The sequence below is a fragment of the Grammomys surdaster genome, unplaced genomic scaffold (assembly GCF_004785775.1).
Source record: "Grammomys surdaster isolate TR1022 unplaced genomic scaffold, NIH_TR_1.0 254, whole genome shotgun sequence".
Taxonomy (NCBI): domain Eukaryota; kingdom Metazoa; phylum Chordata; class Mammalia; order Rodentia; family Muridae; genus Grammomys; species Grammomys surdaster.
This window is the reverse complement of record NW_021604695.1, coordinates 516,732-544,605: the sequence shown is the minus strand read 5'-3', so window position 1 is coordinate 544,605 and position 27,874 is coordinate 516,732. Positions and strand designations below refer to the sequence as shown.

Below are 27,874 nucleotides of genomic sequence, written 5' to 3'. Positions count from 1 at the left end.
CTCTCTCTCTCTCTCTCTCTCTCTCTCTCTCTCTCTTTTTTGTTTGAGACAGTTTCTTTGTCTCTGTGTAGCCTTGACCGTCCTAGAACTCACTCTGTAGACCAGGCTAGCCTTGAAGTCAGAGATCATCCTGTCTCCAGAGTGCTGAGATTAAAGGCATGCACCACCACTGAGATTGTTTTTCACCTCAGAAATTATGAAAAAAAAATACGAGTAGTTCCATAAAAAAATGAACAAAGAATATGAACAGGTTACTCAAAGGAAAACTCGAATCACACATGAAATGATTATTTTTGGGCAGTGAACCTAGGGCTCAAGCTTCAAACACTGAGACATCCCCAAGCTCCTGGATGTGTTGACTAAATTATTTGAAAGCAGATTGCATAGTTAGAGAAAAAATCCCATTGGCTTTTTTTGTTCCGATTTTTTTTTTATTTACATTGATGTTTTGCCTGCATGTCTCTGTGAGATAGCCAGAGCCACTAGAACTGGAGTTATGGATGGCTGCGAGCTGCCGTGTGGGTGCTGGGACTCGACCTTGGGTCCTCTGGAAGAACAGTCAATGCTCTTAACCACTGAACCATCTCTCCAGCCCCCACATTGGCTTTTTAAAGCATTTTTTCTTTAAAATATTTTTTTCCCTTTAGTACCCAAAAGACAGAAGCAGATAGATTTCTCGGAGTTCAAGGCCAGCCTAGTCTACATAGTGAAACCTTTGTCTCAATAAATAAATGAACAAACAAATAAAAAAAAGGGCTGGAGATAAATCAATGCTTCAAAGCACTAGGACTCTTCCAGAGGCCCTGAGTTCAGTTCCCAGCTCTCACAGGGTGGCTCAGAACCATTGTACAGCAGTTGGTCCATGGGCTCTTACACCTGCTTCTGGTGTGCAGATGAACATGCTGATAAAACATCCATTCCTGCCGGGTGGTGGTGGCACACGCTTTTAATCCCAGCACTTGGGAGGCAGAGGCAGGCAGATTTCTGAGTTTGAGAGTTCGAGGATAGCCTGGTCTACAGAGTGAGTTCCAGGACAGCCAGGGCTACACAGAGAAACCCTGTCTCAAAAACCAAAAAAAAAAAAAAAAATCTATTCACATAAAATAGATAAACAAAGTGAATCTTAAACATTAAAAAGTTGCCATTGTATCTATGTGCACATGTATGTGCACATATAGGATACGGAGGGAGAAGGGCGCATGTCATGTGGTGATGTGGTGGCCAGAGGACAATGTTATAGAGTTTCACCTCCTCACACCTTTATGTGGGTTCCCAGAATTAGGTTCAGGTCACCAGGTTTTCTGACCAAGTACATTTTACCTGCTGATCCAACTGACTGGCTCAAGTTAAAATAAAGACATGAGCTGTGTGGTGGTGCTGCACACCTTCATCTTGGCACTCAGGAGACAGAGGCAGGCAAATCTCTGAGTTTGAAGCCAGCCTGGTCTGTAGAACAAGTTCTGGGACAGCCAGGGCTACACAGAGAAACTCTGTCTTGAAAAAAACCCAATCAATCCATCAATCCTTATAACCAGAGTATCATTATAATAGTAAAAAAAAATGTTAAAATGTACTCAGTGAATAGGGCACTTGTCTGGCGTGCATGAGACCCTGGGTTAGATCCCTAGAGCCGCATAAACTAGGACTGGTGGCACACACCTGTAATTCAAGCACTCAGGAGGTGGACATAGGAGGATTAGAAGTTCAAGGTCCAGGCTAGGCTATATAAAACTCCGCTTAGAAAAAAACATAAAGGAAGAAAATGCTAAATTTACTAAAATCATGTACACTATAGTCTTATTTTCCTTATTTGTCTCTTAAAATATCTTTTTTTATAGTTATTACTGTTTATTTTTGAGATAGGCTGGCCTGGAACTCCCTGTGTAGTGGAACATGACTTTGAACTCCTGATCCTTCTGTGTCTACCTTCCAAGAGTATATATGGCAGGGGATGAGTAGGGATGGAAAGGTACCTCAGTGATTAAGAGCACTGGCTACTTTTCTAGAAGATTCCGAGCAGCTACAGGAGAGCTCACAACTATCTGTAATTCCAGTCCCAGGGGAGTCCTATACTATCTTTTGGCTTCTTTAGGCACCAGGCACATACACAACATTCAGGAAAACACCCATACACATAAAATAAATAAAAACTTTAAAGTATGTTGTATAGGCTAAGTGTGGTATTGTGTGCCTTTAATCCTAGTATTTGGGAGGTAGAGTGAGATAGGTCTCTGTAAGTTTGAGGCCAGCCTGATTTACATAGCAAGTTCTAGGACAGTTGGGTCTATATAGTGAGACCCATTATATATATAATGTTGGAGTGGGTGCATTTGTGTGTGCATGTGTGCAGAGGTCATACATAGATCAACCAAAGGTATTGATCCTGTTCACGTGTGTGTGTGTGTGTGTGTGTGTGTGTTTGTGACATGGACTTTCACTGGCCTGGAATGTGCTAAGTTGGCTGGCCAGTGAGGCCCAGGATCTGTCTGTCTACCCTCCTCTGCTGGTATGACCGGCATATGCCACCACACCTCACATTTTTATATAGGTGCTAGAGGTTAGTCCTCAGGCTTGTGTGTGTCTTAGCCTTTACTGAGTGTCTCTCCAGGCCTTTTGTAGTTTGCCATCATGGGCTCAAAGGCTCAATAAATGTCCCTTGGATTTTTCTTCTAAATTTTAGAATCCTAAAATATCCCCCATTCCTTTTTTTTCCTTAAGAGGTTGACATTTTGAAGACATGAAAGTCTTACTTGAGGCTGGGTGGTGGTGGCGCACGCCTCTAATCCCAGCACTTGGGAGGCAGAGGCAGGCAGATTTCTGAGTTCGAGGCCAGCCTGGTCTACAGAGTGAGTTCCAGAACAGCTAGAACTACACAGAGAAACGCTGTCTTGAAAAAACCAAAAAAAAAACTCAGTCTTACTTGACTTTTAGATTGTTAAATTCTGGATTTCTTTTCTATCCTACACATTTGCTTGGCTAGTAGATGTCTGCCCTGACCCAAATTCAGTTTGGGATAGATAGCCTATTTGTCCTCAGTCCACTTCCACATCCCCAGAGAACTGACAAGTGGCTCATATTAGATTAGGTACCAGCTTCCTGTTGCCGGTGTAGCACACCACCACAGTCTAACATTTAGACCCCTTTACTTGTATTTATTTGTGTGTATATGCTCCTATGTGTGCATGTCTTGTTGCCCACATGGAGCTCAGAGGACAAGTCTCCTGTCACCCTGTGGTTCCCGGGTCTTAAATTCAAGTCTTTGAGTTTGTCATCAAGTGTCTTTAGTCATGGAGCTGCCGTCTTGACAGCCCCAAATCACTATTATTTAATGGCTTAAAATAATGCAGCTGTATTTGCCTTCATATCAGTAGAGGTCTTCTTGAACTAAAATTATGTCATCAGAGGTATGGGGACAGAGAGATATGTCATCAGAGGTATGGGGACAGCCTGGAGAGATGCTGAGTCAGCCTAGGGAATCCATGGCCATGTCCATCTCTGCTTCTCCAGCCATTCACATTTCTTCTTCTGTGACTTTTTCCTCCATGTTCAAAACAGTAATGAATCTTTTTTTCTGTTTTTAACCATTTTCCCTTCAGATTTACCGACTCACCTCTGCTGCAGCGCGTGCATGCTCTCTCGAAGGAATGCATACTCATTTGCACGCAGTTACTTGTGGGTTTTTTTTTTCCACAGAAGAAAAAAAAAATCAGTGCACTGGCGAATCCCAGTGGGGAGAATGCTCTAAATGTCATCTGCCTCTAGCCCAGGCTGGCTTAAAGCTACCACAAAATTTCAACGAGTTTTCAACCCTCCTAAGAGAGTGGAGTTATAGCTGAGCACTAGAGTGTATGTCTAGCATGCTCAAGGTACTAGGCTCAACCCCCAGTACCCCCAAACCAGCACCACAACCCTCCAGTATCCCAGCAAACAAGACTCGTGACTGTGTAAGCACTGTTCTAACACACCACTGTGTTTCATCTCATCTGGTTCTGCCCTGTTTAGAGCTGCCTGGCCTGAGGGTGGATGGCTTCCATTGACCTGGCTCACTCTGCTTCCAGGGACTGTACCAGCTCACCGTAGACATCATCATGATGAGTCGGGTGTGTAAGATGTTCCGTCAAGGCCTCAGGGGATTCCGGGAATATCAGATCATTGAGCCTGTTCAGAAGAAGCATCCCATCTTCTCCTTCTGGGATGTAAGTTGCCCAACTAAGCAGGCGTGCTGGGATTTAACAGGTGCAGCACATCTCCTAACCCTCACGTTGGGTAGAAGGGGACATCATAAAACAACTAGGCTGTCTAAGAATGAACCCTGAGTTAGACAGCCTTTCATGGCCTGTCTTGGCAGTGCTGGCTGGGGCAGGCCTCTGGTGCAGAACAGTAGCAGGGCCTACTACTCTGAGTTTAGGGCAGAACAGAGGTTAGGGGAGGAAAGTGGAGCTCCTGTCCAGATTCTCCTTTCAGAATTTGCTGTTCCTCCTCCTCTTCCTCCTCTTCTTCTTCTTCCTCCTCCTCCTTCTCCTCAAGGAAGCAGAAGTGTTCTGCTTGCATGCCTGTCCATGTGGCCCGAAACACCAGCAGTGAGGGAGTCATGGTATACTTTCCAACTGTAATCACAACAGCCTGAAGGAGTCGGGGAACCGCATCAGAACCAGGATTTTTCTGAGTGTTTTAAGCTGTGTGCGTTCTCTATTTTCTTTTCTATCTTCACTAAAAGAAAGGGGACATTTTCAGGGCCCTGTTTGCTGTGAGGACCCCATTTTCAAGATAAAGAAGGTCCCAGCTTAAAATATCTTTTTGTTTGTTTGTTTGTTTTGTTTTTCGAGACAGGGTTTCTCTGTGTAGTCCTGGCTGTCCTAGAACTCACTTTGTAGACCAGGCTGGCCTCGAACTCAGAAATCCACCTGTCTCTGCTTCCCAAGTGCTGGGATTAAAGGCGTGTGCCACCAATGCCCGGCAAAATATCTTATCTCAACAGTAAATCATGAGCCCCTTTTGTCTTAGAAATTTGATTGGTTGTCCACTGTCTTTTGTTTGTATTGTGATAAGATACAATGACCAAGACAACTTGCAGAAGAATTTATTTGCAGCTTAGGTTAGACCATATGACTGTCATGCCAGAGAGTATCACATCAGGCAGGCAGGCATAGTGCTGGAGTAGTAGCTGAGAGCTCATATCTGATTCCCAAGTATGAAATAGAGACAGAGCCCTGGAAATCTCAGGAGTCTTTCTAAAACCTCAAAGCCTGCTCCCAGGGACACACCTCCTCCAACAAGGCCACACCTCCTAACCCTTCCCAAACAGTTCCACCAATTAGGAACTAAGTATTCAAATATATGAGTCTATGGGGGCATTCTCATTCCAACTACTACAGTCCTCATTCTGCTAGTTTGTTATATTTCCTCAAAGATCTCTTCATTGGTACTCTGTCTCCACCCCAGCCCGGGGTAAGTGTTTCCCCTGTAGTGTGTTATTATTTTTTTTAAAACTCCATGCTAAAGCCAGATATGCGCCCAGCAACACTGTCTTCCCTCCCCCATTGGGAGCTGCAAGTCAGTGTCTGCTCAGTTTCCCAAGGTTAGCCTGACCCCAAATGGCTCCACACCCCCATGCCATCCATCCCCTGCAGCTTGCCTGGAGCGACTGGCTCTAAACCCCTAGTCCTGTATAATGAAAACTCCAGAGGCTTGTAATTTACTGGCCAGATTTATAACAGTAAATCTTCAACCCCCAAAATGCCCACACAAGGAATTCAAAACTCCATTGATACTGATACAAGCTGCACACCTAGAGTGGACAATATGCCCTACATTATTCCATTGCTCTCCTATGATAGCCATAGCTACCTGAGGGTATTTCAGGCCGTGTTCATCCTCTTCCTCCATCTTCTCTCCTTCCCTTCTCTGTCTGTCCCTCTGTCTCTCTGTCTCTCTGTCCCCGCTCTCAAACTTCCAGCTCCGCCTTCTTTTTCCACTGCCCAATCACAGGCCTTATCTGACTAAGATTTCACCTGACCTCAGCTGCATTACAGATAACAATCCACATTTCCCCAGTCCAGGATGCAGACCTGCCATGACCATTTTCCTCTTGGGCCAGGAGTGATTAGACCCAACCCTCTGCCTTCTGTAGCTAACATCTTATTCCAAGAAACTTCCCAGAATAATTTCTGAAGGACAGAGGCTGAAGAGAGGGAAAGTGGGGGGATAGGAAGGTGGACTTCCACCTTTTTTTTTTTTTGAGACAATCTAATTAGTAAGTGAAGCTTTAGCAGGAGGTGGGACCAGTGTACTGGCTAGAGAGGCAGCACTCACCTATCCTAGAGACATTTCAATGCATTCCTTCTCTGATAGTGATGCTCAAACCCAGCAGGTCTTCAGCTGGCCCATGAGATGACAGAGACATTGGCTGGAACTGTAGTCTGTGATGCCAGGCTTTGCTTTCGAGGATATCTTATTTCACAGAGTAGCAACGGGAGAGAGTGGGGCTTATACATGGGCAATGGGGAACACATGACCCAGAGTGCGAGGTGACATCAGGGGAGTGTGAGGTCAAACCTCACCACAGTGCCCAGTCAGAGTGGCCTCCAGGAGAGAAGAAACTTTGCAATGGCAACTATAGGGGGGTCGTGTGGCTGTCAACTGAAGAATGGGGCTGGAACTCGGGGGCCAGGTGGAGACTAGTTTTTCATGGACTGTGTGAATCTGTATTTCCAAGCACCTCTCTCTTCCTTTGTGAGCTCCCCTGAGAAGCACCACTTGGATTGAGAAATGCAAAGGCAATGGGTGAAGGCAACGTTGTGTAAACTGTTCCTGGAGGGATGCCAACAAATGCCCACCCCCTCCAGATAAGATACCCACAACAGAGCAAAGCACCGGTTCCTCTCAATGGGAGCTGGGAGAACCACTGAGTTCATTGGGCTTACTTACAGAAGCACAGTGAGGGTTTCTGTGGGAGCATGGGTATATACCTCTCAACAGCCGCATCATTGAAAAGCCCCATCCCAACATGGACGGCAACTCCCTCAGAGCCGGATAGATGGAGCCCCTCCACAGTCCCTCTGCTCTGGCACCCTGGAGACTGCGTCCAGGTGGAACAGAATGCTTTCAGCTGGCAGTGAGGTACGGGAGAGGAGCTGAAGTTAACTGTGAGGGTCTAAAGATCCTCCAGCCCTCTCTCTCTCTATGAGCAACCCCCACAGGCCCAATCTTGAGTGTCTCTGGTGAGTAACCACAGCTGTTCTCACGGAGGTGGAAATGGCTGTCACGCTCAGAGGACAGCATTTCACAGCAGGTGAGGGGGTCAGGTAGGCTCCAGGGAACTATTAGAGGCATTCTCTGGAGAATGGGCTCCTTGGTTTGGTGACTTTTCTTCTACATTGCTTCTTCCCGTGTGTTCTCTTCCTTGGCCATGCTCTGGCATGGTTACTTTCTATGTGGCTGGCTGCGGGGCATAGGGGTGAGGAAGGCTTCCCTGGCAGGTTGCTGATAGGGTGGCCTGTGGAGGAGGAGTGAGCCAGGAAGTGGTCAGGAGAATCTTGCAGCTCTGACTGACTAGCAATCAGGTGCTTCTTTATTTAGAGAGGTTTTACAGAATGAAGACAGACTAATGATTAGCCAAGAAGTATAGATTATGTGTTTGAGTTTTCACTATGTCTCCAGGGTTACACGTTCAGTTGCAATTGGAAAATACAAACAGGACAGAGTTTATTTTTATCACCAGCCATGAAACTCCAACTTAAAGAATATAAAGAATATCTCTTCTGAAGCAAACACATTTATTATACGAACAGCCCAGATTTTAGGCTGGTAGAATTTGTAATTTTAAAGTACCCCAGACAAACAGAAAATATCTGGACAGGTCTTTTTCTGAATAGCAAATATTAATACCCAATTTCTTTTACTCTGTTGTTTCATCCTCTGTGCTATAAAGTAGAAAAAGTTTATTTTAGTGTCTGTATTTTGTTTCCTGAGTTCTATTCCTGTTCTATTCCTGTATGACCCCCTATCCTTAAAACTATATATTCAGAAAACCCTAAGAGTAATATAAAGGGAGGCCTTGAATCTGTAACCTAGGCTCCTGGTGGGTCAGAGTTTGTCAATTGTCTCTGTGTACCCTGCACCAATTATACTGCTTGAGTTTGTTTCCGTGCAGACAAGAAGATTCCTGGTCTAGTGTTCTCATTTAGGGATTCCCAGCTTATTACAGCTTATCTATGCTTAATGATCTCCAGGGCATAAGGACTTCCAAATAGGGCCAGATAAAGTTCGAAGCACAAGTTTAAGTGTAAGACTTTTCCTAGAAAGACTCGGACACAGTTTTCTTGAGAAAAGGCATAAAATGAATCATAATGCAGAAAGTCCCCAAGAATGCAACACACAGAGGCCAAAAGTCAAACATGAGGGACAGAAGGACAGCGATTGCAGTGTCTGGCGCAGCTTTGCTGGCACTTTGTTCAACAGTTTTTGGGTTGGCTTTATGACTCTTGCTGTTTCCAGTGACTGTGCCAGCCGACAGTTGTACGGGACTTGATAAAACCAATTTTGTTCCATTGACGGAGTCGAGCGATAGAACAGAGACGTGCCGTGTTTGACTTGCTATAGAAACTTAACAAAGCTTGACTTCACCCGCCCCTCTTTGTCCCTCCTTTCTCACTTCTGTGCTATCCAGTCTGTCCACTCCTTTCTCCTTTTCCTTTTCTCCCTTATTCTTTTTCCCCTGCTGCCGTTTCCTTCTCTCTACCATGCCTTCACGATATGTTGATGATGCTAGCATAGGGCAGAGTTGGGGTTTTTGAGCCGAGGTGATAACAAAATGGCTGGTTGGAAGTCTGTCACGGCTTTCCATTCACCAGTGTGGCCTGGGTAGATAGAAAGGCTTCCGATGTAGAACTCCAGGGGAATTTTTACTGACTTTCCTTTCTTCTTCAGAAAAAGAAGCAAGGCCGCATCTCATTTGATACCCAGGACTTTGCTGCAGAGGAGGTGTGTGGAGCTTGGACTTTTCCCTGTGTGGGGGTCAGGGTGGGTCTGCTCTTCGGTCTGCCTCAGTCTGAAGAAGAACCGGACATAGCTGGTTTTAGTTCAGGTTCTGCTAGCACCAGTGGCACTCAGAAGTGGCCACTCAGGTCTAATCACAGTGATCCTGTCCCCTGTCCCTGGCATATCAACTATTACCACCATTTTACTGAGAAGAGCCGATCTGGGAGAGCTTCTGGGCTTGGACTTACAGGAAAACAGCAGAAAGCAAACAAGAGGACACAGGATGCCCACCCAGAGGAGAAGAAAGCCAGGTCACAGGATGCCCAGCCAGAGGAGAAGAAAGCCAGGTCACAGGATGTCCAGCCAGAGGAGAAGAAAGCCAGGTGGTGGGAAACCCCTTGGCCTGTTGGTGAATTCTGGTTTGGCTCTGAGCTCTCTGAGGGATGCTGGGGTACATGCCCCTCCTGTGTTGGATGTGCTTTAAGCTGCAGCCCCACTCTGACAAGAGGACTTGCTCTCTGTATGGGTCTTTTGGCCTGTGTGCAGTCTCTCAACTCAAACACCATTTTTACCTTCCTCTCTTCTGACCACCAAATCTTGGATATTAAATTCCTACTTAATATCCAATTTTAAAGTTAAAGGGACCTGTCTATAGGAATCAGTCGCATTCTCACTCTCTCAGACCTGATGCGACCCTGGTCTTGACCCATTTTGGCTTTTCTCCGAGGAAAGAGGGAGAACAGAACTTTGTAATTGGTACTAGCAACACTGCGCCCATTCCACCGCTCCACCCCACCCCTGGGAGGTGTTGGTGCTCTTCCATGGCTCTCCAGGATACAACCTGATCTCTCATATCCCCCCATTAGTGAATCATAGTGAGGAAAGTCTTCTCAATTTCATGTTTCTTTCAGTTTTTCAGAGCAGCCGATGCTTAAAGCTAGACATAGAAGGACTGCCAAAATTTTACCCTGATTCACCCAGGAGAAACCAGGGACCTGTTTAAGCACCAGAGAATTTTAGAACTGAGAAACATTCTGTGCACAGGAGTTGAGAAAAGCAGGAGGGCTTCAGAAAGAATATCCACAGTGGCTAGCACAGCCTGTAGACAGTAGCAGTGCAATGAGTCAGCCCTGACTGGTCCTTACATAGAAGAGCATGCTGGCCGAGACAAGGACAGCTCTCACAGTTGCAGTGTGCCTTTGCTTGGGGAACCATGAAGTCCTGGTGCAAGATAGCCCCATACCCTGCTTTGGCAGGTGTCAAGGCTATTTTCTGAGTTCCTTCATTTATATGGGAATGATTCTTGGGCTGGATGAAGATGTGAGGTGGGTGTGTAAGATGCACTTGGTGGTTGGCACACAACCCTTAATCCATGCCAGTCACTCCTGTGCACAGAACGGGCAAGCATGCAAGCAACAATATGGAGAGTTGCCTGCTAGAATCCTCTGGCCATGTCTTCCCAGGGTCACTTCCCTCCTCGGGCCATTTCTATCACACATAAGAAGCCATCCTGGAGGACAAACCAGGAGATCCAAGACCTCTGCAATATTCTTAAAGCTCTAGATTGCTACCGCAACTATACAGAGTCGCTACAGCTCCTCCTGGCCAAGGTCATGCGCTTTGAAAGGTCAGTGAGGGGAACTATGCAAGAGGGCCGCAGAGGGGAAGGACGCAGCAGATCACCTGAGTGCTCCCTGGTAAGGGTAGCAGCATAGCTTAGTCACCTACTGAGAGTCCTCAGATTACAGTCCTGGAGTCGGAAATGACCAGATAGGGCCTCTGATTCAATCTAGTCTAGTTCACATATCCTCAGAGATCTGCTTGCCTCTGCCTCCCAATTGCTGGAGTTAAAGGCATGTACAAATAAACCTAGCTTAAATTTTATTATTTATTTATTTATTTACTTACTTACTTATGTATTTATTATGTGTGGAGGGCAGAGGACAGTGTACAGATAGATATACAGGGGTCACTTCCCTTCTACCATGTGTTTCTCATACTGAACTTGGTGGCAGGTGCTTTTACCCACTGAACCATCTGGTAACTCCCCAAATATTGATTCTACTGGGGTTTTATCTTATGTATTTAAAATATTACTCTTTGCCAGTCTGTTAAAAGGCACATAGCATACAATATCATGTAAATATCTTGTTCTGGAGAAGTCATGGAGGTTAAGCAATCCGATCACCATTAGGCTTGGATCTGTGTGTCCTAAGTGACGTACAGAGCTACTAGAGAGAAGATCTCCCTCCTCTCTCATCTTTAATTTGGGAGGGCCATGAGCAGCATCTCATGGAGGTCAGGGGACAACTTGAGGGAATGAGTTCTCTCCTTCCACCACATGGGTCCTTATAACAAGCTCGGATAGTCAGGCTTGCTGCCTCCACCAGCCCCTTTCTCTGTCTCCTAAGCCTGTCACCAATCATTCAGACAAGAGAAACGGAGCTTCAAAGAGATGAGCTGCCCACAGTCACACAGCCAAGTGCAGAACCAGGATCTGCTCCCCGTGTGACTCTAAAGCCAGTGCTTGTCACTGCTCAGTTTCTCTGTATCTCCATGATCTTGGGCACCTCTGGTCACGTACTGTCAGTCAAACACTCACAGATGCTAAGCTTAACCAGCAGTGAGCCAAACTGAAGCAGCTGCTGCTTCCAGAAAGCCTCTGAGGCAGTAGACTGGCTAAGTATGAGTGAAGGGTCCTCACAGACAGGGGAGGGGCTGTTCTGAAGTCTCTTCTACTCTAAGGTTGTGCCCTCATATTTCTGAGCACACAACCCTGAGTCTAGAACACTTTCTAAATAAAAATCTGCCCTCCACAACCTTTCCCAGGTTTGGCCGCCGGCGTGTAATCGTCAAGAAGGGGCAGAGGGGCAACAGCTTCTATTTCATCTACCTGGGCACGGTGGCGGTGACGGAGGACGAGGACGGCAGCAGTGCGTTCCTGGACCCTCACCCCACGCTGCTGTACAGGGGCGGCTGCTTCGGGGTAAGCCGCAGGGAAGGCCTTCCACTTCTGTGGTTTGGGGTTGGAGTATGAGAGGATTACTGCTCCAACCTCTTACCCAGGTCCTGACTGCCTTGTCCTCTGTGCAAGTCACTGGACCACACAGGCCCCAAGGCTCTTCCTCAGCTGTCCAATGTCAATGAGCCTGACTATGCTGATCAAGCTCACTATCTGTATTTATTTGCCTTTTCACTCTTCATAGATTCAGGGATGCCATAGACTCCACAGAGGCCTCTCCACTCCCTCTGCTCTGGCCTCTTCAGACCTGTTGTCTCTTTCCCACATACAGATAAAGGGTGGGAGGGCGAATGGGAGTCTGGAGAGGCCCAAGGGGGATTTCTAGAGGGAGCCAGAGGCAGGGAAGATGAACACCTGACTGAGTGTGGAGTCACACTTGCCCTTGTCCTTGCTTCCCCCAGGAAATGGGCCTTCTGAGCACCGCAGTAAGGAGGGCCACTGTGGTCTGCATGGAGGAGACAGAGTTCCTGGTGGTGGACAGAGAGGATTTCCTTGCAAATAAGCTGGGTGATGAAGTGCAGAAGGAAACTCAGTATCGGTACAACTATTTTAGGTAACCCCGCCTCATTGGTTATCTTTCCCCTTTCCCTGGACTTGGCTTTGCCTTTGATTGCTGATGGTTGCTGTTGGCCTTGGGTACTTGGAAATCCCCATCCAGCTTCTCTCTCTAGCCAAACTCCAAGCTTTGCCTTCATAGCTCGGCTCGAACATCTCTTCCTCGGGGGAGAAGTAGAAGCTGAGAATAGCTGACCTAGGCTGAGCGCGTGCCAGGCCAGGCAGGGGATAAGTCCTTTGTACTGGTATTATATACTGCCTCATAGACAATCCTGTGGGGCTGTTCCTTTGATTTTCCTTGGAGTGTAGATGAGGGTAGCAGGCCTCAGGATGGTGACATGCCATGTCTAATATAAAAATAACAAGGTCTGGGTAGTTGGTGGTACATGCCTTTCATCCCAGCCTTTGGGAGGCAGAGGCAGGGGGATCTTTTGTGAGTTCAAGGATAACTAACTCTGGTCTATAGAGTGAGTTCTAGGACAGTCAAGGTTACACAGCAAAACCTGTCTTGAAAAACCAAACCAATCCAAAACAAAGTCCCAGTGTTCTATTTCACTTAATGTACCCCATCTGTTAATCACCTCAGGATAGGGTGCCCCATTTACAATTCTGTTGTATCCTGTATTCCTTGAAAACTCTACCCATATCATGACTCTCCTCTGTGTAGTAATTGTTTCATAGTTTACATGCCATATCTGACAGTAATGTGCCAGCAGGGACCAGTATGGCCTCTCCATCATTGTTATCTCCCTGTTGTCATAGCGCCAAACGCACACAATGCTCAGCCAATAAATGATGACTAAATGAAGCTGTACTGGACAGAGGTGTCTAGCCCATGTCTGGCCTGGGAAGTAGCATCACTGAGGGGTCGGAGCCTGGAAAAGTCAGGAGGAGGGGGTCTCACACCAAACCTCAGCTCCTAGGCTCACTAAGAGGAGAGTTCCATGGGCCAGTTACGTTTAGTAGGAAGAGTCTATTTGAGCAGAGCTCAACAAAGCCAAGTAAAAACAGTGTGAGACTCATCTAGCTCCCAGAACCGAAGCAAATCCTGAGAACTACAGCCAGCAACAGAGATGCAACGAGAGGACACGGGGGGGGGGGGGGGGAAGCTTGGTTGCTACCACCTAGTTAGCAGTGTGGTGTGGTTTAGCTGGTTTGTAGTTTAGCAGCTGACTATACAGGTTTGCCAGCCTCAGCTCGATGCTGCGACTGTATCAGTTATTTCTGAGCCCAGCCCAAATCCACAGCCTCAGGTCTAAGGCAACTCGGGGTAGGGCTTTAACTCTTGGGTTTTAGTCTCTTGCTTCATGGAATGGGATGGTGAGAGCTCTCTTCCAGGCTGTAATGATGGGATAAAGTGATAGAGGAGAGTGCCCGGTACATGGCACACAGTAGGTGCTCTTCTGGGGATGTTGTTCCTCTTCCTCCTTTCTAGACAGCCCTCTGAGGTCAGGGTATGGACTCTGTTCCTATGTCATGCTCAGAAATGAACTCAGCCTGTTTGACACCTGCATAAACTCGAGTTAACAAGCTCAGTCAACCTGGGTCAGCTGAGTTTTGAGCCCATCACATGTTAGAACGTAGGGAGATTTGTCATTGTTAACGGCCCCGTGGAGCCACCAGCCAGAGAGAGGCAGCTTCTGACTCAAGGTACGTGAGGTCAGGAAGAGATAGCCTCTTTGGAGTGGAGCTTTAAACAACTCCAAAAGACTCTAGACATCTCTCCTCAGGCTCAGAGCTAAATGTTTGAAGCTCACAGACCAGAGGCAGCTAGAGGCTGGTTTAAGGTCTAAGACCTAAGGTAGGGCAGGATCCCTTGGTTGGGAACCAAGTAGCCAGCGTGCTGAAGTAAGAAACCGTACCTGAGCTAACCTTCCTTGGCATGGGATGAGCTTGCCGAGCCAGAATTGCAGAGAGAGGCAGAGACAGAATTTGAAAGAAGATTCCTGGATATAGAATCAGAGTGGGACACTTGGGAGGCAGAGGCAGGCAGATTTCTGAGTTCTGAGGCTAGCCTGGTCTACAGAGTGAGTTCCAGGACAGTCAAGGCTACACAGAGAAACCCTGTCTCGAAAAAACAAACAAACAAACAAACAAACAAAAAATCAGGGTGGGAGGATCCAGGTACCGCATAACTCCAGAGTTTGAGCCATAACAGGGAGGGGCCCTCAGCTGAGGAGGAGGCCAGACGCTGACCACAGACTGGGTGAGGTGACTCTATGTGTCCTGGTGAAGTCTTCCACCCCATGCATTTTCACAAGAATCAAAGAACAAGGCCCCTTTCTGGAATATTCTAGTATTGAGTAACACATTCTAATAGGCTTCCCTCTCCCCCAGGAAGTTGGATATGTTCCAATCTTGGTCTGAAGAGAAGCTCTGGAAGCTGGTGGCCTTGGGGAGGATAGAGAAGTTCTCACATGGACAGCTGGTGTCTAAAGACATTACAAATTCGGCATTTGTCACATTTATCTGCAAGGTGAGGTCTGATCTGGAAGCAAAGCTGGGAAGAGCAGTCCTAATCTAAAGCCCTTTGGCCAGGCGGACATGGTTGAGCCTGTTCCACAGTATGTGCAGCACATGTACCTTTCTGACCTTCCTTGCTCTGGCTTCATGCTTATGAGGCAAAGCATGGAGAGCTTGCCTCAGCGGGTTGCTGTGCCTCAGTGGGTCGGGATGTACAGTGCACCCCTGTTGATGGGGGTGGGGATGGGAGTCCATTTTGAGTGTTGGAAAATGAGTGTAGGACCTAACTCTATGGACTGCATCTTTTGCTGCATACTTCCCTATATTCAGATTCATAACTTAGACACAGTAAGAGACTAAGTAATCATAAAACAACTGTTAAATACACAAGTACCATATCCTCTCCCCTTTTCTAACAGTGTAAGATGAAATTTATAGAAAATGTATTTATATCATAAAAATCACAATTTTTGTGTTTTGGGGTCACTGTTAGGTATATCAAAGTCACTTGACATTCGAACTGTGGCACGTTAACAGTCAAGCTGTTAACTGAGATTTAACGCGCCTCCCAGGTAGGTGATGCACATGCCATGAATACACTGGTCATGGCTCGTGTCCCAGGCATGACAGAAGAGGGTGACAAGAAATAGACTCATGGTTCTAACGAAGAAAGGTGCACAACTTCAAACTCACAATCTCTGCATCTCCGAAGCTTCCCATTCGACAGTCTTCCTCCGGTAGACTATGGGTAGCCATAACCACAGAGAAGTTTGTTTATGCTTCATGTCCCATGTCTCGTTTGGGCCTCACACTAACCTCCCAAAGGTTGGTAGGGCCCTCGTTCTCCTTTAACAGAAGAGTAAACTGAGGCACAAGAATATGGCTGTCTACGGTCATGGAGTGGAAGGGAGGGGTCAAGGTTCAACCCAGCTCTCTCTGACTCCAAAGCTCTTCTTGGGAATTGGGACTGGAGTTGACCTGCCAGTTCCTTACACTGCAAGTCACCAAAGATACTTGCTGCATTTTTGCCAAGCTTATGCTGGTCCAGGGTATGAACGCAGGCAAAGATGGGGAAGGCTCTCTCTCTCTCTTCCACTGGACCTGCAGCACAGCTAAGAATGCCAAGTGCCAAGGGATGTTTATAAGTGGTTTCCCAGGACTGGGGAGCAGAGCTGCAAGGCTGGAGGCTTTACGGGAACTGAGGGAGCTGAGGGGAAGATGAGACTGATAGATCCAAAGAACACACAAGATGGGCATGCACTGGAAATGGCTTGTGTAGGCTGTCCCCAGCTGAGTGTTACATTTTCAGGCATTTTATGAGTTGGTAACACAATACTTTTTTTTTGACTGATAACTTTATTCATAATAATTGCATTTATAGATATTTTAGAACAGTCACCTAGGAGACATGGGATAACAGCGGGAGCTCTATGGGATTCACATAGCTCCTACAAGCAACTCCAGAGGCCTTCAGTCAAGAGCAGAGCCCCAAAACTCGTCAGATTCATTTTGTAAAACCACACGCAGCACACTGACTTCCTGTGCAAGCCTTGGGTTTACTGGGGAAGATAGTGACAGAGAACATCAGGATCCTGCAGTTCCACAGCATGAAAGCAATGCGTTTGTCCTCAAGCAGACAGTGTCACTGCAGCCTGGGGGACCAAGCACGCGGTTGCTCATCTCTTGGAGGAGTGCTCCTTGAGCCTGTCTTTGCAGCAGGAAAAGACATAAAGGTTCATCTCTATGGGGACTAAAAAATCAGGATGGGGAGGGTGAGAAAGAAGGCCTTTTCTAATGACCAGTGACCTGAATAGACTGAAACCCCCAAGAGCTCACTGTAAATTGGAAGTATAAAGGGACCACCATTGACACTTCCTCTCCCACACCCCTCTACCTCCGAGCTGCAGCCATGAGGTAACAACAGACAGATTTGGGAAAGGGACTCCAGATAGCAATTCCATTCCATGTGACTTCATAGACCTCAAATGGACATAAGCAGGGGCCCCTCCCACCGATGGAATGATTAAGTAAAGGACAGGACAGGACTTTTTTTTCTTTTTTCTTTTTTTTTAAAAGATTTATTTATATGTATATGAGTACACTGTAGCTGTCTTCAGACACACCAGAAGAGGACATCAGATCTTATTACAGATGGTTGTGAGCCACCATGTGGTTGCTGAGACTTGAACTCAGGACCTCTGAGAGCAGTCAGTGCTCTTAACCACTGAGCCATCTCTCCAGCCCAGGACAGGACATTTAATAAATACTAATTAAATGAGTACTATTTCAAGGGCCTGCTGTGTGCCAAACAGCCATTGGTTTTGAAGACCCAGTGGGAAAAGAAGGTCCGAGCTCAGCAGGGCAGTGTATGAGAGGAGACAAAGGAACTGGATCTTCTGGACATCGATGAGAGGGGGTCAAACTGGGACAAACCAGGAATCCCTGAGCTTGGAAAGTTCTCATGCCTAAATCCCAAACTGTTAGTGCCTCAGTAACATGGGGCCATGGTGTTCTATGAAGAAAAAATTAAATACAAAAGGATCTCCGGACCAGCAAGATGGTTCAGCGAGTAAAGGAGCTTGCCACCAAGTCTGACAACCTGAGTTCAATCCCTGGGATTCGTTCACATGGTGGATGTTGAGAACCAACCCCTAAGTTGCCCTCTGGCCTCCACATCTGTGCTATGGTGTGGTTAAACAATAGATGGCCTTTGAAATTTTTGTTAAACTCACTAGGGAAACGGTGGATTCGGCTTCATTTGCCAGATCCCGGTTGGTCTGTGAGGATGGACCGGTGAGGAGTTCAGACAACTCCAGTATCGGCTGACAACTGGTAGGATGTGTGGAATTTCTAGTAAGTGTGCATATTTTATTCAGTACAAGTAGTCTTGACATCCCCTATTTTTGCGATGCCGAGGATTGAACGCAGGTACCGGCACAGAGCAGCCATGGGATCTACCACTGAGACACCCCCCCCCCCCCCCGTCTCCATATGTAGCCCAAGGTGGCCTTGAACTCTATATCTTCCTGTCTCCAGTACTGAGGATTCCTGGGCCCCACACCGGGCCTGATGCACTCCTTATGTGGGTAACATTTGTGTACAAGAACCTGTGCATTTCCTCGGTGTTATGCTTATCACCACCACTAGGGGAAGCATTGTCCTTCCAGGGCCAGTCACCCTTTCCCAAAAGGATCAAGGCTGGCTATCGTGGAGCAAAAGGGGATTTATCTCAGGCCTGTTAGTTAAGTAAGTAGCAGATTGTGGAGGGGTGGAGGGGTGGAGAAAACTGCCGAAGCAGATTCTGAATGGCAAATGCCTGACACTCAGGCAGAAAGAGGAAGCCATTCACACAGCTGGTGCCCAGAGTAATCAAGTGACTCCCCAGCACTTCCCAGACTCTGCCTCATTAAGCACATCCATCAATGGGACCCAAAGAGCCCCAGGACCTTTGCTTCAAGGAGCTGGAATTGACGTGACTGGCTTTCAGTCTCTACACATTCAAAAGGGATAACATTAAACATCTTGTCCTCTGCCTCAGGCTCTGGAAGGCTGGGATACAGGACTACAGGACTACAGGACCACCCACAGGCACCACCGTGGTTTCATCCTGTTCTCACCTCCATTATTCATCTGTAAAATGGATCACTGACTTCAAAAAGTCTCAATAAGAGTTTAATATTCAAAATCTTTTATTTTTCAAAGAAGATGTGTTAGATGGTTCAGCTGTTAAGAGCATGTACTGTTCTTACGAAGGCTTCCTGTAACTCCAGCTCCAGGGGATCTGATACATTCTTCTAGCCTCATATGGCAACTGAATTTACACACACACACACACACACACACACACACACCTCTGTGCAAGTGCATCTGTGTGCAATCAAAAATAATAAGACAAATTTTTAAAAAAAATTGCTTTTTTAAGCACAAGCATCCTTGGTTAATGTTCATCCACCAACCCAGGGCTTCTAAAGGTGGTTCAGCACAGCCAGCAGCCATAATTGGGAGCTCATGAGGGACAAATCCTGTCAGGTACAGTGGCAGCTGTATGTAATCCCACCACTGGGAGGCAGAGGAAAAGAGGCCAGGAGTTCGCAGTCATCCTTAGCTATTTAGGGAGTTGGAGTCATCATTGTCTATGAAACATGGCCTCAAAAAAACAAAAACAAAAACAAAACCAGAAAACTCCCAATAAATCAGAGTCTCATCCAGGTGCAGTGACGTATGACTGTCCTCTTGCAATCCAAGCACCTGGGATACTGACGTAGGACCATTGATTCAAAACTGGGGCCAGCCTGGGGCATTCCAGGACAGCCTTCTTGTGTTGGACAGTTTCCAAATATTGGCAAGTATTTGATAACCTGTATCAACTTAGTGCCATATATAATAATTGTGCTGTCCTAAATCCACCCTGTTCCACCCATGCCTACCCCACCTCTCAGCCAGAATTATAGATCTGTTTTTGTCATTGTCATAACTTTGTCTTTTCTAGAATGCCATAGGTTGGGATCATGGAGTATGTTGCCATTCAGACTGGCTTTTACTTACACGTTTGCATTTAAGAATTTTTTTTATCACTTGATTTCTTTTTAGTGTTGAACAATATTTCGTTGTTGAGATGCATCACACTTTTTCTCAATGTGTATATATTTATATAACATATATGTATGAAAATTGTCAGACTCGACACCCAAGAACTATTACATCCAAAAGTCCAGGAGGGAGGGCTTGTAAGCAGTTAATAAAGCTTCAAGAATTCTGAAGTACAACCTAGAAAGTACTTTTTTTTTAGTTTTTATTTATTTATTTGTTTATTATGTATATGAGTTCTGTAGCTGTCTTCAGACATACTAGGAGGGGGCATCAGATCCCATTACAGATGGTTGTGAGCCACCATGTGGTTGCTGGGAATTGAACTCAGGACCTCTGGAAGAGCAGTCAGTGCTCTTAACCATTGAGCCATCTCTCCAGCCCCCTAGAAAGTACTTTTTAAAACATTCTTTTTATTTATTCACTTCACATCCCACTCACTGCCCCCTCCCAGTCATCCACCCCAGTCCTTCCTCCCTCCTCCCTCCCCTTCTCCTCTGAGCAGGTGGAAGCTCTCCTGGGTATTACCTCCCAGCCTTGGCACTTCAAGTCTTTGCAAGGCTAGGCACTTCCTCTCCCACTGAGGCCAGAAGAGGCAGCCCAGCTAGACGAACTTATCCAAATACAAGTAACGCTTTTGCGACAGTCCCCATTCCAATTGTTTGGAACCCTTAGGAAGGTCAAGCTGCACAAGTGCTGTATATAAGTGGGGGCCCTAGGTCCAGCCCTGTATGCTCTTTGGTTTGTGGTTCAGACTCTGAGAGTCCCGAGGATCCAGGTTAGTTGACTCTGTTGGTCTTCCTATGGAGTTCCTATCCCCTCCAGGGCCCATAATCCTTCTTCCTGTTCTTCTATGAGTCCCCAAGCTCCGTCCTCTGTTTGGCTGTGAGTGTCTGTATCTGTCTGAGTCAGCTGCTGGGTAGAACCTCTCAGAAGACAATTTGCTCCTGTCAGCAAGCACAACAGTATCATTAATAGTGTTGGGGATCGGTGCTTGCCCATGGGATGGGTCTCAAGTTGGGCCAGTTATTGGTTGGCCTTTCCCTTAGTTTCTGCTCCATCCCATCCCTAGAGTACTTTTTAAAAGGGAAATTCGCCAGGCGGTGGTGGCACACGCCTTTAATCCCAGCACTTGGGAGGCAGAGGCAGGCGGATTTCTGAGTTTGAGAGTTCAAGGCTAGCCTGGTCTACAGAGTGAGTTCCAGGATAGCCAGGGCTACATAGAGAAACCCTGTCTCGAAAAACCAACCAAACAACCAAACAACCAAACAAAAAAAAACAAAAAAAAAAAAAAGGGAAATTCCTGTCTCTCCCTAAAAGATTGGCTCACTGCAAAACCTGCGTGGGAGTTAAGTGCCACAGGTGACTCCAGGAGAGTCGGGGCTCCTGAGGAAGGAATACTGAGACCACAGTGTGGCTGCAGGTAGGGCGTCCTGGGCCAGCAGTGGAGCTAGGTTTGTTCCTTATAGTGCTTTACTGAAATCTAGACTTTAATGTCAAGATTTATATGACAGTTCTCATCTGTGACTTTGAGAATTCAGAGCAGACCAGAGCATGCCAGATCCTGTGTGTCCTCTAGCTGGAACTGAGATGCCCCTGCTCTTCGGAAGGGACCATTCTCTTGTCTCACTTGTATTTGGTGTGTAGCTGCCTGTTCTGACTTCTTTAGCATCTTGACTCCTGTGTTCCTGCCACTAGAGACAGAAGCCAGCAGCCAGCGGCTGATTTCAACTGAGGGAGGTTGGGGAATAGCATTCCTACTGGGATCTCAAACTCAGTTATTAGCCATAATCAATCCATTCTGAACCACTTGGGGACACATGGTTGGACCTCTCTCTGCAAGTACCAGATGCAATAAAGAACTGTAAGAGTCTTTCCCAAGAGGAATCCTTTCTCTTGCATCTGCGTTTCTTGGGTGAGAAGAATTTGTTGAATGACTGTTGAACAAAGCCCCAAGGACAGGGCCTGGCATACAGCAAAAGGTGTGTGAGATGCCTGTTCCCTTGTCAATAGTATATTGTCTTCTAGCTCAACCCTTCTGTGTCTTTTAGAGTTCCTATTAGGAAGGGTAAGATCCCTGAAGCTAGAGAGATGGCTCAGTGGTTATGAGTACTGGCTGCTCTTCCAGAGGACCCTGGTTCAGTTCCCAGCACCCACATGGTAGCTCTCAACTGTCTGTTATTCTAGTTCCAAGAGATCTGATACCCTCACAAATATATATATATATATATATATATATATATATATATATATATATATATTAGAATATAAATACATTTTTGAAAAGGGTAAGATTTCTATAAAGATAGGACATAGACGGAACATTTTTTCCCCTGCTGCTGGGATTCAAGCCCAGGGCTCTGAGTATTCTAGCATTGCTTTGTTATTCTTTCTTCTTAGCCCATGCTGGCCTCAAACTTGAAATCCTCCTGCCTCAGCCTTTGTTGTGCTGAGACTACAGCCTGTGCTTCCACACTTTGCCTGGAGACTTGATCCAAATTCCCACAATCAGAAGAGCAGGAATCAAAGACTGGCTTTTAGAGTTTCCGTCCACACCATCACAAGCCTCCATTCTAAGGAAACTGACCAAAGCAAATAAGGAGGCTGTGCCCAAAGAGTGGAAAAGTACCGTCCCACCATCCCACTGCCTGCCTAGGGGAAGAACTCCAGCACTTGGGAACTGACTCAGTGGCCTCTATAGAATTAAAAGATGCCTGGCAGTGGTGGCACACGCCTTTAATCCAAGCACTGGGGAGACAGGCAGGCCAACTTCTGAGTTCAAGACAATCCTGGCCTAGAGAGTGAGTTCCAGGACAGTAAGGGGTATGCAGTGAGACCCTGTCTCAAAAAAAAAGAAATTTAAAGATTCAGGTTATAGATACTTGCTGTGCAGGGCTTAGAAAACCCCTGCAAAGTGGTGTACATGGTCATATTCTCATATCATCTAGAAGTAAGCATAAGTCTATGTGTGAACAGGGTTGAAATAAGAGACAAGGAAAGACAATAGCTTTCCTAGTGTTATCTAGCATTTTCCACTCATAGTTCATTACCCAGAACTGAGTCGCTGCCCTCCCCTCCCCCTCCCTCCCCTTTCTGTTAACACACATGTTCACCTGCTGTAGTTACCTGAAAGGCAACTGACCATCATCTGTTGTACTCGCTTTCCTTGGGGACCTAGGTGATTTTTTTTGTTGTTGTTAAAAAGGTGGGGTTTTTTGTTTTGTTTTATGCATGAGGGTGTTTTGCCTGCATGTATATAAGTGCACCACGTGTGTGCCTGGTGTCTGAAGAAGCCAGAAGAGGGCGCCCGATCCCCCGGAGCTGGAGCTCCAGCTGGTAGTGAGCTGTGTGGTTGCTGGTGGCCGAGCTTTGGTATCAGAGTGGCCAGCGCTCTTCACTTCTGAGCCATCTCTCCAGCCCACAGGTCATCATGTCTAGGATTAGAAATTAACTCCAATATAATTATGGAAGTCAGAGAACCTCAGTATCAACAGGATGTGTCATCTACAGTTCACAACGCCACCAAGTGTCTCATTCCATCCTCGATTGTGACCTTGGTCAGTGTCAGTACTATGTTTAGTTTTTCTGCTTCTATAGGTGTTTGAAGTTTTTATGTGGAGATAACATTTTGATCAAGGAGAACACCTTGAACCATTTTTACTGATCAAATAAAACAAAATGGGGTTAGATGAGGTCAAAGCCTGGGCTGCCTGGAGTGTCCAGGGCTAACCCTTTGCTTGTGTCCCTCGATGTGTCCAGGGCAGCTGTGAAATCCTGCGAATGGTAGACCTGGGAGCCTGCCGTGCCTATTACAAGTGGGTCTGGCAACAACTGGAGCTGTTGGACCACAAGCCTCTGAGGGTTCATGACAATGGTAAGTCACATGGCCACATCTGTCAGTGGACAGCACAGCTGGCTGGGGAAGGATGTGTCCCCTGGGTCCCTGCCTGGCTCCAGTCCCCAGTGCACAGACTTGTGGACATCTTCTGCTCTGATCGTCCTTTTCTAAGAACCGAAGAGTCCTGCCTGCTGGCCCGGCTGCCCCCTCCCTTTCTCTGGGTTCATCTATGGAAGTGCCTCCTCCTGCCTCACACACCCCTACCCCATCTTTCCCCAGCTCTCATCTGCTTCTCACATCTTACCAAAGCATCTTTATTCAGAGACTTCGCCCAGGCTTCTCATGCTGAAGCAGCATTTCCCTCTGCTCTCACTATATCCCATTTGCATCTGCTGAATTTGTCTTCTGTCGTGTCTGTCTCACTGAAATCATACACTGAATCTGAATTGGTTGTTAAGTAGCTGTCTCTCCAGAACTTAAGATTCATGTTCCCAGGTCCTGTGGCCATCCCAGGCATCTTGTATATATTCAGAGTGACTCACAGAGTCAATAGACACTCATGTTGTTGCTACTGTGGATGGTTTTAAGTATGTCCTAAGATATGATTGTGTCTGTGTATTCTCTGGCGCCCATCTCAGTTCATACAGATGCCATGCGTAGCTGCTATGTCATTCCTTGAATTCTGTGTATACCCAGTAGTTTGACTGTTTATACATAAGTGTAATTCATATAAAGGATATATTAGTCAGGGTTCTCTAGAGTAACAGAAATTATAGAATGAATCTGTATATATTTAGAACTCTATATATTTAGGAAAGGGATTTATTAGAATGGCTTGTAGGCAGTGGTCCAGCTAGTCCAACAATGGCTGCCTATGAACATAAGGTCCAAGAATTCAGCAGCTGCTAAGTCAACAAGGCTGGATGTGTCAGCTGGAATCCCAAAGAAGTAGGCTCAAATGTCAGTGAAGGAATGGTCTTGCTAGTGAGGGGAGACGAAGCAGGCAGAGAACAGAAGCTTCCTTCTTCCATGTCTATATAGGTTTTCAGCAGAAGGTGTGGCCCAGGTTAGAGGTAGGTTTCCCCATATCTAAAGATCTGAATTAAAGACATGTATTCCTACTTCAAAGATCTGGGTTAGAAGTGGATCTTTATAATCAAATTAAGCCAAAATCCTGCACAGGTGTGCCCCTCCATTTTGGGGTTTTAGATAATTCCAGAACTAGTCAAGTTGTCGACTAAGAATTACCATCATAACAGAGTGTCAATAAGATACAATTATATCTCCGTTTCACAGATATAGAAAGTGAGGCTCGGAGAGGCGAGACTCTTGCCTAAGGGTCATATAGAAACTAAGAATGGAGACCTGTGGAGCGTGGGCCCAGCTTACTGAGAGAAAACCAAGAGCTTTCATGTTTGTCAAAGGCTCCAGCCTTCCTCAGACTCCATTTCGTATTGTAGAACATGAACAGTGCCAGAAAAAAAGCACCTAGAATCTGCCTAAGGTAGTAGATTCCTGACTCTGGGGTCATGTTGATTCTGTTCACAAGAGGCTGCGTGTGTGTGTGTGTGTGTGTGTGTGTGTGTGTGTGTGTGTGTGTAACAGAGAGAGACAGAGAGAGACACAGAGAGACACAGAGAGATGTTTGTGTGTATGTGTGTGTATCTGTATGTGTGATGTGTATGTGTGGTGTGTGTGAGCATGCATGCATGTGTGTGTGTGATATGTGTTTTTGTGTGTATGTATGTGTGTGTGTGGTATGTGTGTGTATGGTATGTGTATGTATGTGTGTCTTATGTGGTATGTGTGTGTGTAATGTGTGGTGTGTGTGTGTGAGAGAGAGAGAGATAGAAAGATGTTTGTGTGTATGTGTGTGTGTGTGAGATATATGTGTGTATCTGTATGTGTGATTTGTATGTGTGGTGTGTGTGAGCATGCATGTATGTGTGTGTGTGTGGTATGTGCTTGTGTGTGTTTGTGTGTGTATGTATGTGTGTGTGGTATGTGTATGTGTCTATGTGGTATGTGTGTGTGTAATGTGGTGTGTGTGTGTGTGTGTGTGTGTGTGTGTGTGTGTGTGTGAGACAGACAGACAGAGAGACAGAGAGATGTTTGTGTGTATGTGTGTGTGAGATATGTGTGTGTATCTGTATGTGTGATGTGTATGTGTAGTGTGTATGAGCATGCATGTATGTGTGTGTGTGTAATGTGTATGGTATGTGTGTGTGATATACTCAGTTGAATAAAGAGGTCCCAGCCCTCAACAGACATCCTCAGTGGCTCAGGGGTTGTACATTTTACCAAGTATCAATTCTGAATGTCCTCCCAGAAGTCCCTTGGGATTATAATCCAGCCCCTCCAAGGGTCACTTGGTGGATGTGGCCAGTTGTTCTGTGATCACAGCTGAAGCCGACATGGGTGGGTGGGCAGGAGAGAAAAGTACATGTGGCTGTGTGGGGTGTGGCAAAGAGAATTTTGGAGTTTGACAGAGCAAGGTTTGCCTCACACAGTAGCGGCTGTCTTTAGGGTTCTGCTTTACAGTCAGGATCATCATGAGGTTGATGAGCCTACTGAGCTGGGCGGTGGTGGCGCACACCTTTAATCCCAGCACTTGGGAGGCAGAGGCAGGCAGATTTCTGAGTTCGAGGTCAGCCTGGTCTACAGAGTGAGCTCTGAGACAGCCAGGGCTACACAGAGAAACTATGTCTTGAAAAACCAAATCAACCAACCAACCAAACAAAAAAGAGCCAAAGTTCAGAGCACAGGATCCTGTGTGACGCTGGACAAATGGCTGTCTCCTTATACATCCATGTCCATGGGTCCTGTAAAATGTAAATTATGTCCCCTATATCATAGTATGATTTGTATATTAAACAAATGAATACACAAAACTCACAGACCACTCCCTGGACGCATGAATCTTTATTCATGGTAGACACTTGTCACCATCATTACAAGGTGACAGGCAGACCAAAGGGACATCAGCTCTCATATCAGTGCCAATTCATAGATATAAGACTGTACTGAACAAATTTGGATATGCTATGTTTCTATTATGGTCCAGTTCAAAATACTTTTAAATTTCTCTTTTGATTTCTTCTTTGACCCACTGAATTTTAATCAGGGTGTTATTTAGTCCCAAAGACTTGGGAACCATCCAGCTAACTTTCTATTTATTATTTCTATGATAAATTTTTTGGTACAGTTTGAGTCCTCTCAAATGTGTTGAAATTTGTTTTATGGCCCAGAAAGCAATCTACGTTGGTAAATGCTCCATTTGCATCTGAAAAGAATATGCTGTTATTTGGTGCTGCGCGCTGCGAATGTTAGTCAGCCGGGGGGGGGGGGGTGTTAGTCAAGCCGTCTGTGTCCTTCCTGATTCTCAGCCTCTGCTCTGTCAGCTGTTAACACAGAGCTGAGAAAATCTCCAGCTACTGTGTTCTCTCTCCCTCTCCTTCCTCCTCCTCCCCGAACCCCACTTTATCATAGGCTGACATTGACTTCAAGGTCCTAGGGAACCACAGAATTGACCTCTTCAAGACAAGAAAAATGAAATTAACCTATTTTTTTTTTGAGGTGCTAGACCTTGAATCTTAGACTTCACAGAGCAGGCAGGTCTGCCCCCAGCTACATTCCTGGCCTAAAATGAACTTCTTTGTCTCTGGTAGCATTCTTTACTCAAAACTCTCCTTTTTCTGATGCTATTTAGTTTAGCTTCCTTTGATTACTATTAGTTTTGATATTTCCCTTTCTGTCCATTCATGCTTACTTCTTGGGTATCTTTGTATTTAAAATAGTTTTTTCTTTTTCTCTTTCTGTCTTTTTGGTTTTTTGTTTTGTTTGTTTTTTGTGGTAATGGAGGATCAAACCTAGGGCCTTGTATGTGCCAGGGAAGCACTGTACCACAGAACTATATCTGTGGTCACTAAGATAAATCTATTTTCATCTTTTAAGACGTTTTGTTTATTTTAGGTGGGAAGAACATGTGTGTGTATCAGAGGACAGGTTTTAGGGTTAATCATTTCCTTCCACCATGGGGCTCCTGCAGGGTTGACCTCAAGTTACCAGGCTTGGCAGTGAGTGCCGCTACCCCACCACTCCTTGCCCAGACAGGGTTTCTTTGTGTAGCCACGGCTGGCCTAGAATTCACTCTGTAGAGCAGGTTGCCCTCAAACTCAGAGATCTGCTTGCCTCTGCCTCCTGAATTCTGGGATTAAGGGTATGCACCACCACTCAGTGGCAAAGTGCCTTTTTAAAATTAGCTTCTTAAAGGCAGCGTAGAGCTGAATTTCACTTTTATTCATTTTTCAATTCAGTCTGACAATCTCTGCCTTTCCCAAGATGTCTAAAATATTTACATGTAACATGTTTAAGATTGAAATCTACCATCTTTCTGTCTCTTTTCTGTTTCTTCTGTCTGGCCTCTTTTA

General features: G+C 46.0%; 1 protein-coding gene across 4 annotated transcripts in view; it reads left to right on the top strand.

Moving 5' to 3' along the window:
- Positions 1-27,874, top strand: part of Cnbd2 (cyclic nucleotide binding domain containing 2) — a 56,826-nt gene that overhangs the window by 13,020 nt on the left and 15,932 nt on the right. For all 4 annotated transcript variants that reach the window (XM_028775262.1, XM_028775264.1, XM_028775265.1 and 1 more), the window contains exons 3-9: positions 4,059-4,196; positions 8,929-8,982; positions 10,443-10,606; positions 11,809-11,965; positions 12,403-12,554; positions 14,894-15,032; positions 23,366-23,480. In XM_028775262.1, the coding sequence (XP_028631095.1) occupies positions 4,059-4,196; positions 8,929-8,982; positions 10,443-10,606; positions 11,809-11,965; positions 12,403-12,554; positions 14,894-15,032; positions 23,366-23,480 (919 nt within the window). The remainder of the gene's footprint in view (positions 1-4,058; positions 4,197-8,928; positions 8,983-10,442; positions 10,607-11,808; positions 11,966-12,402; positions 12,555-14,893; positions 15,033-23,365; positions 23,481-27,874) is intronic.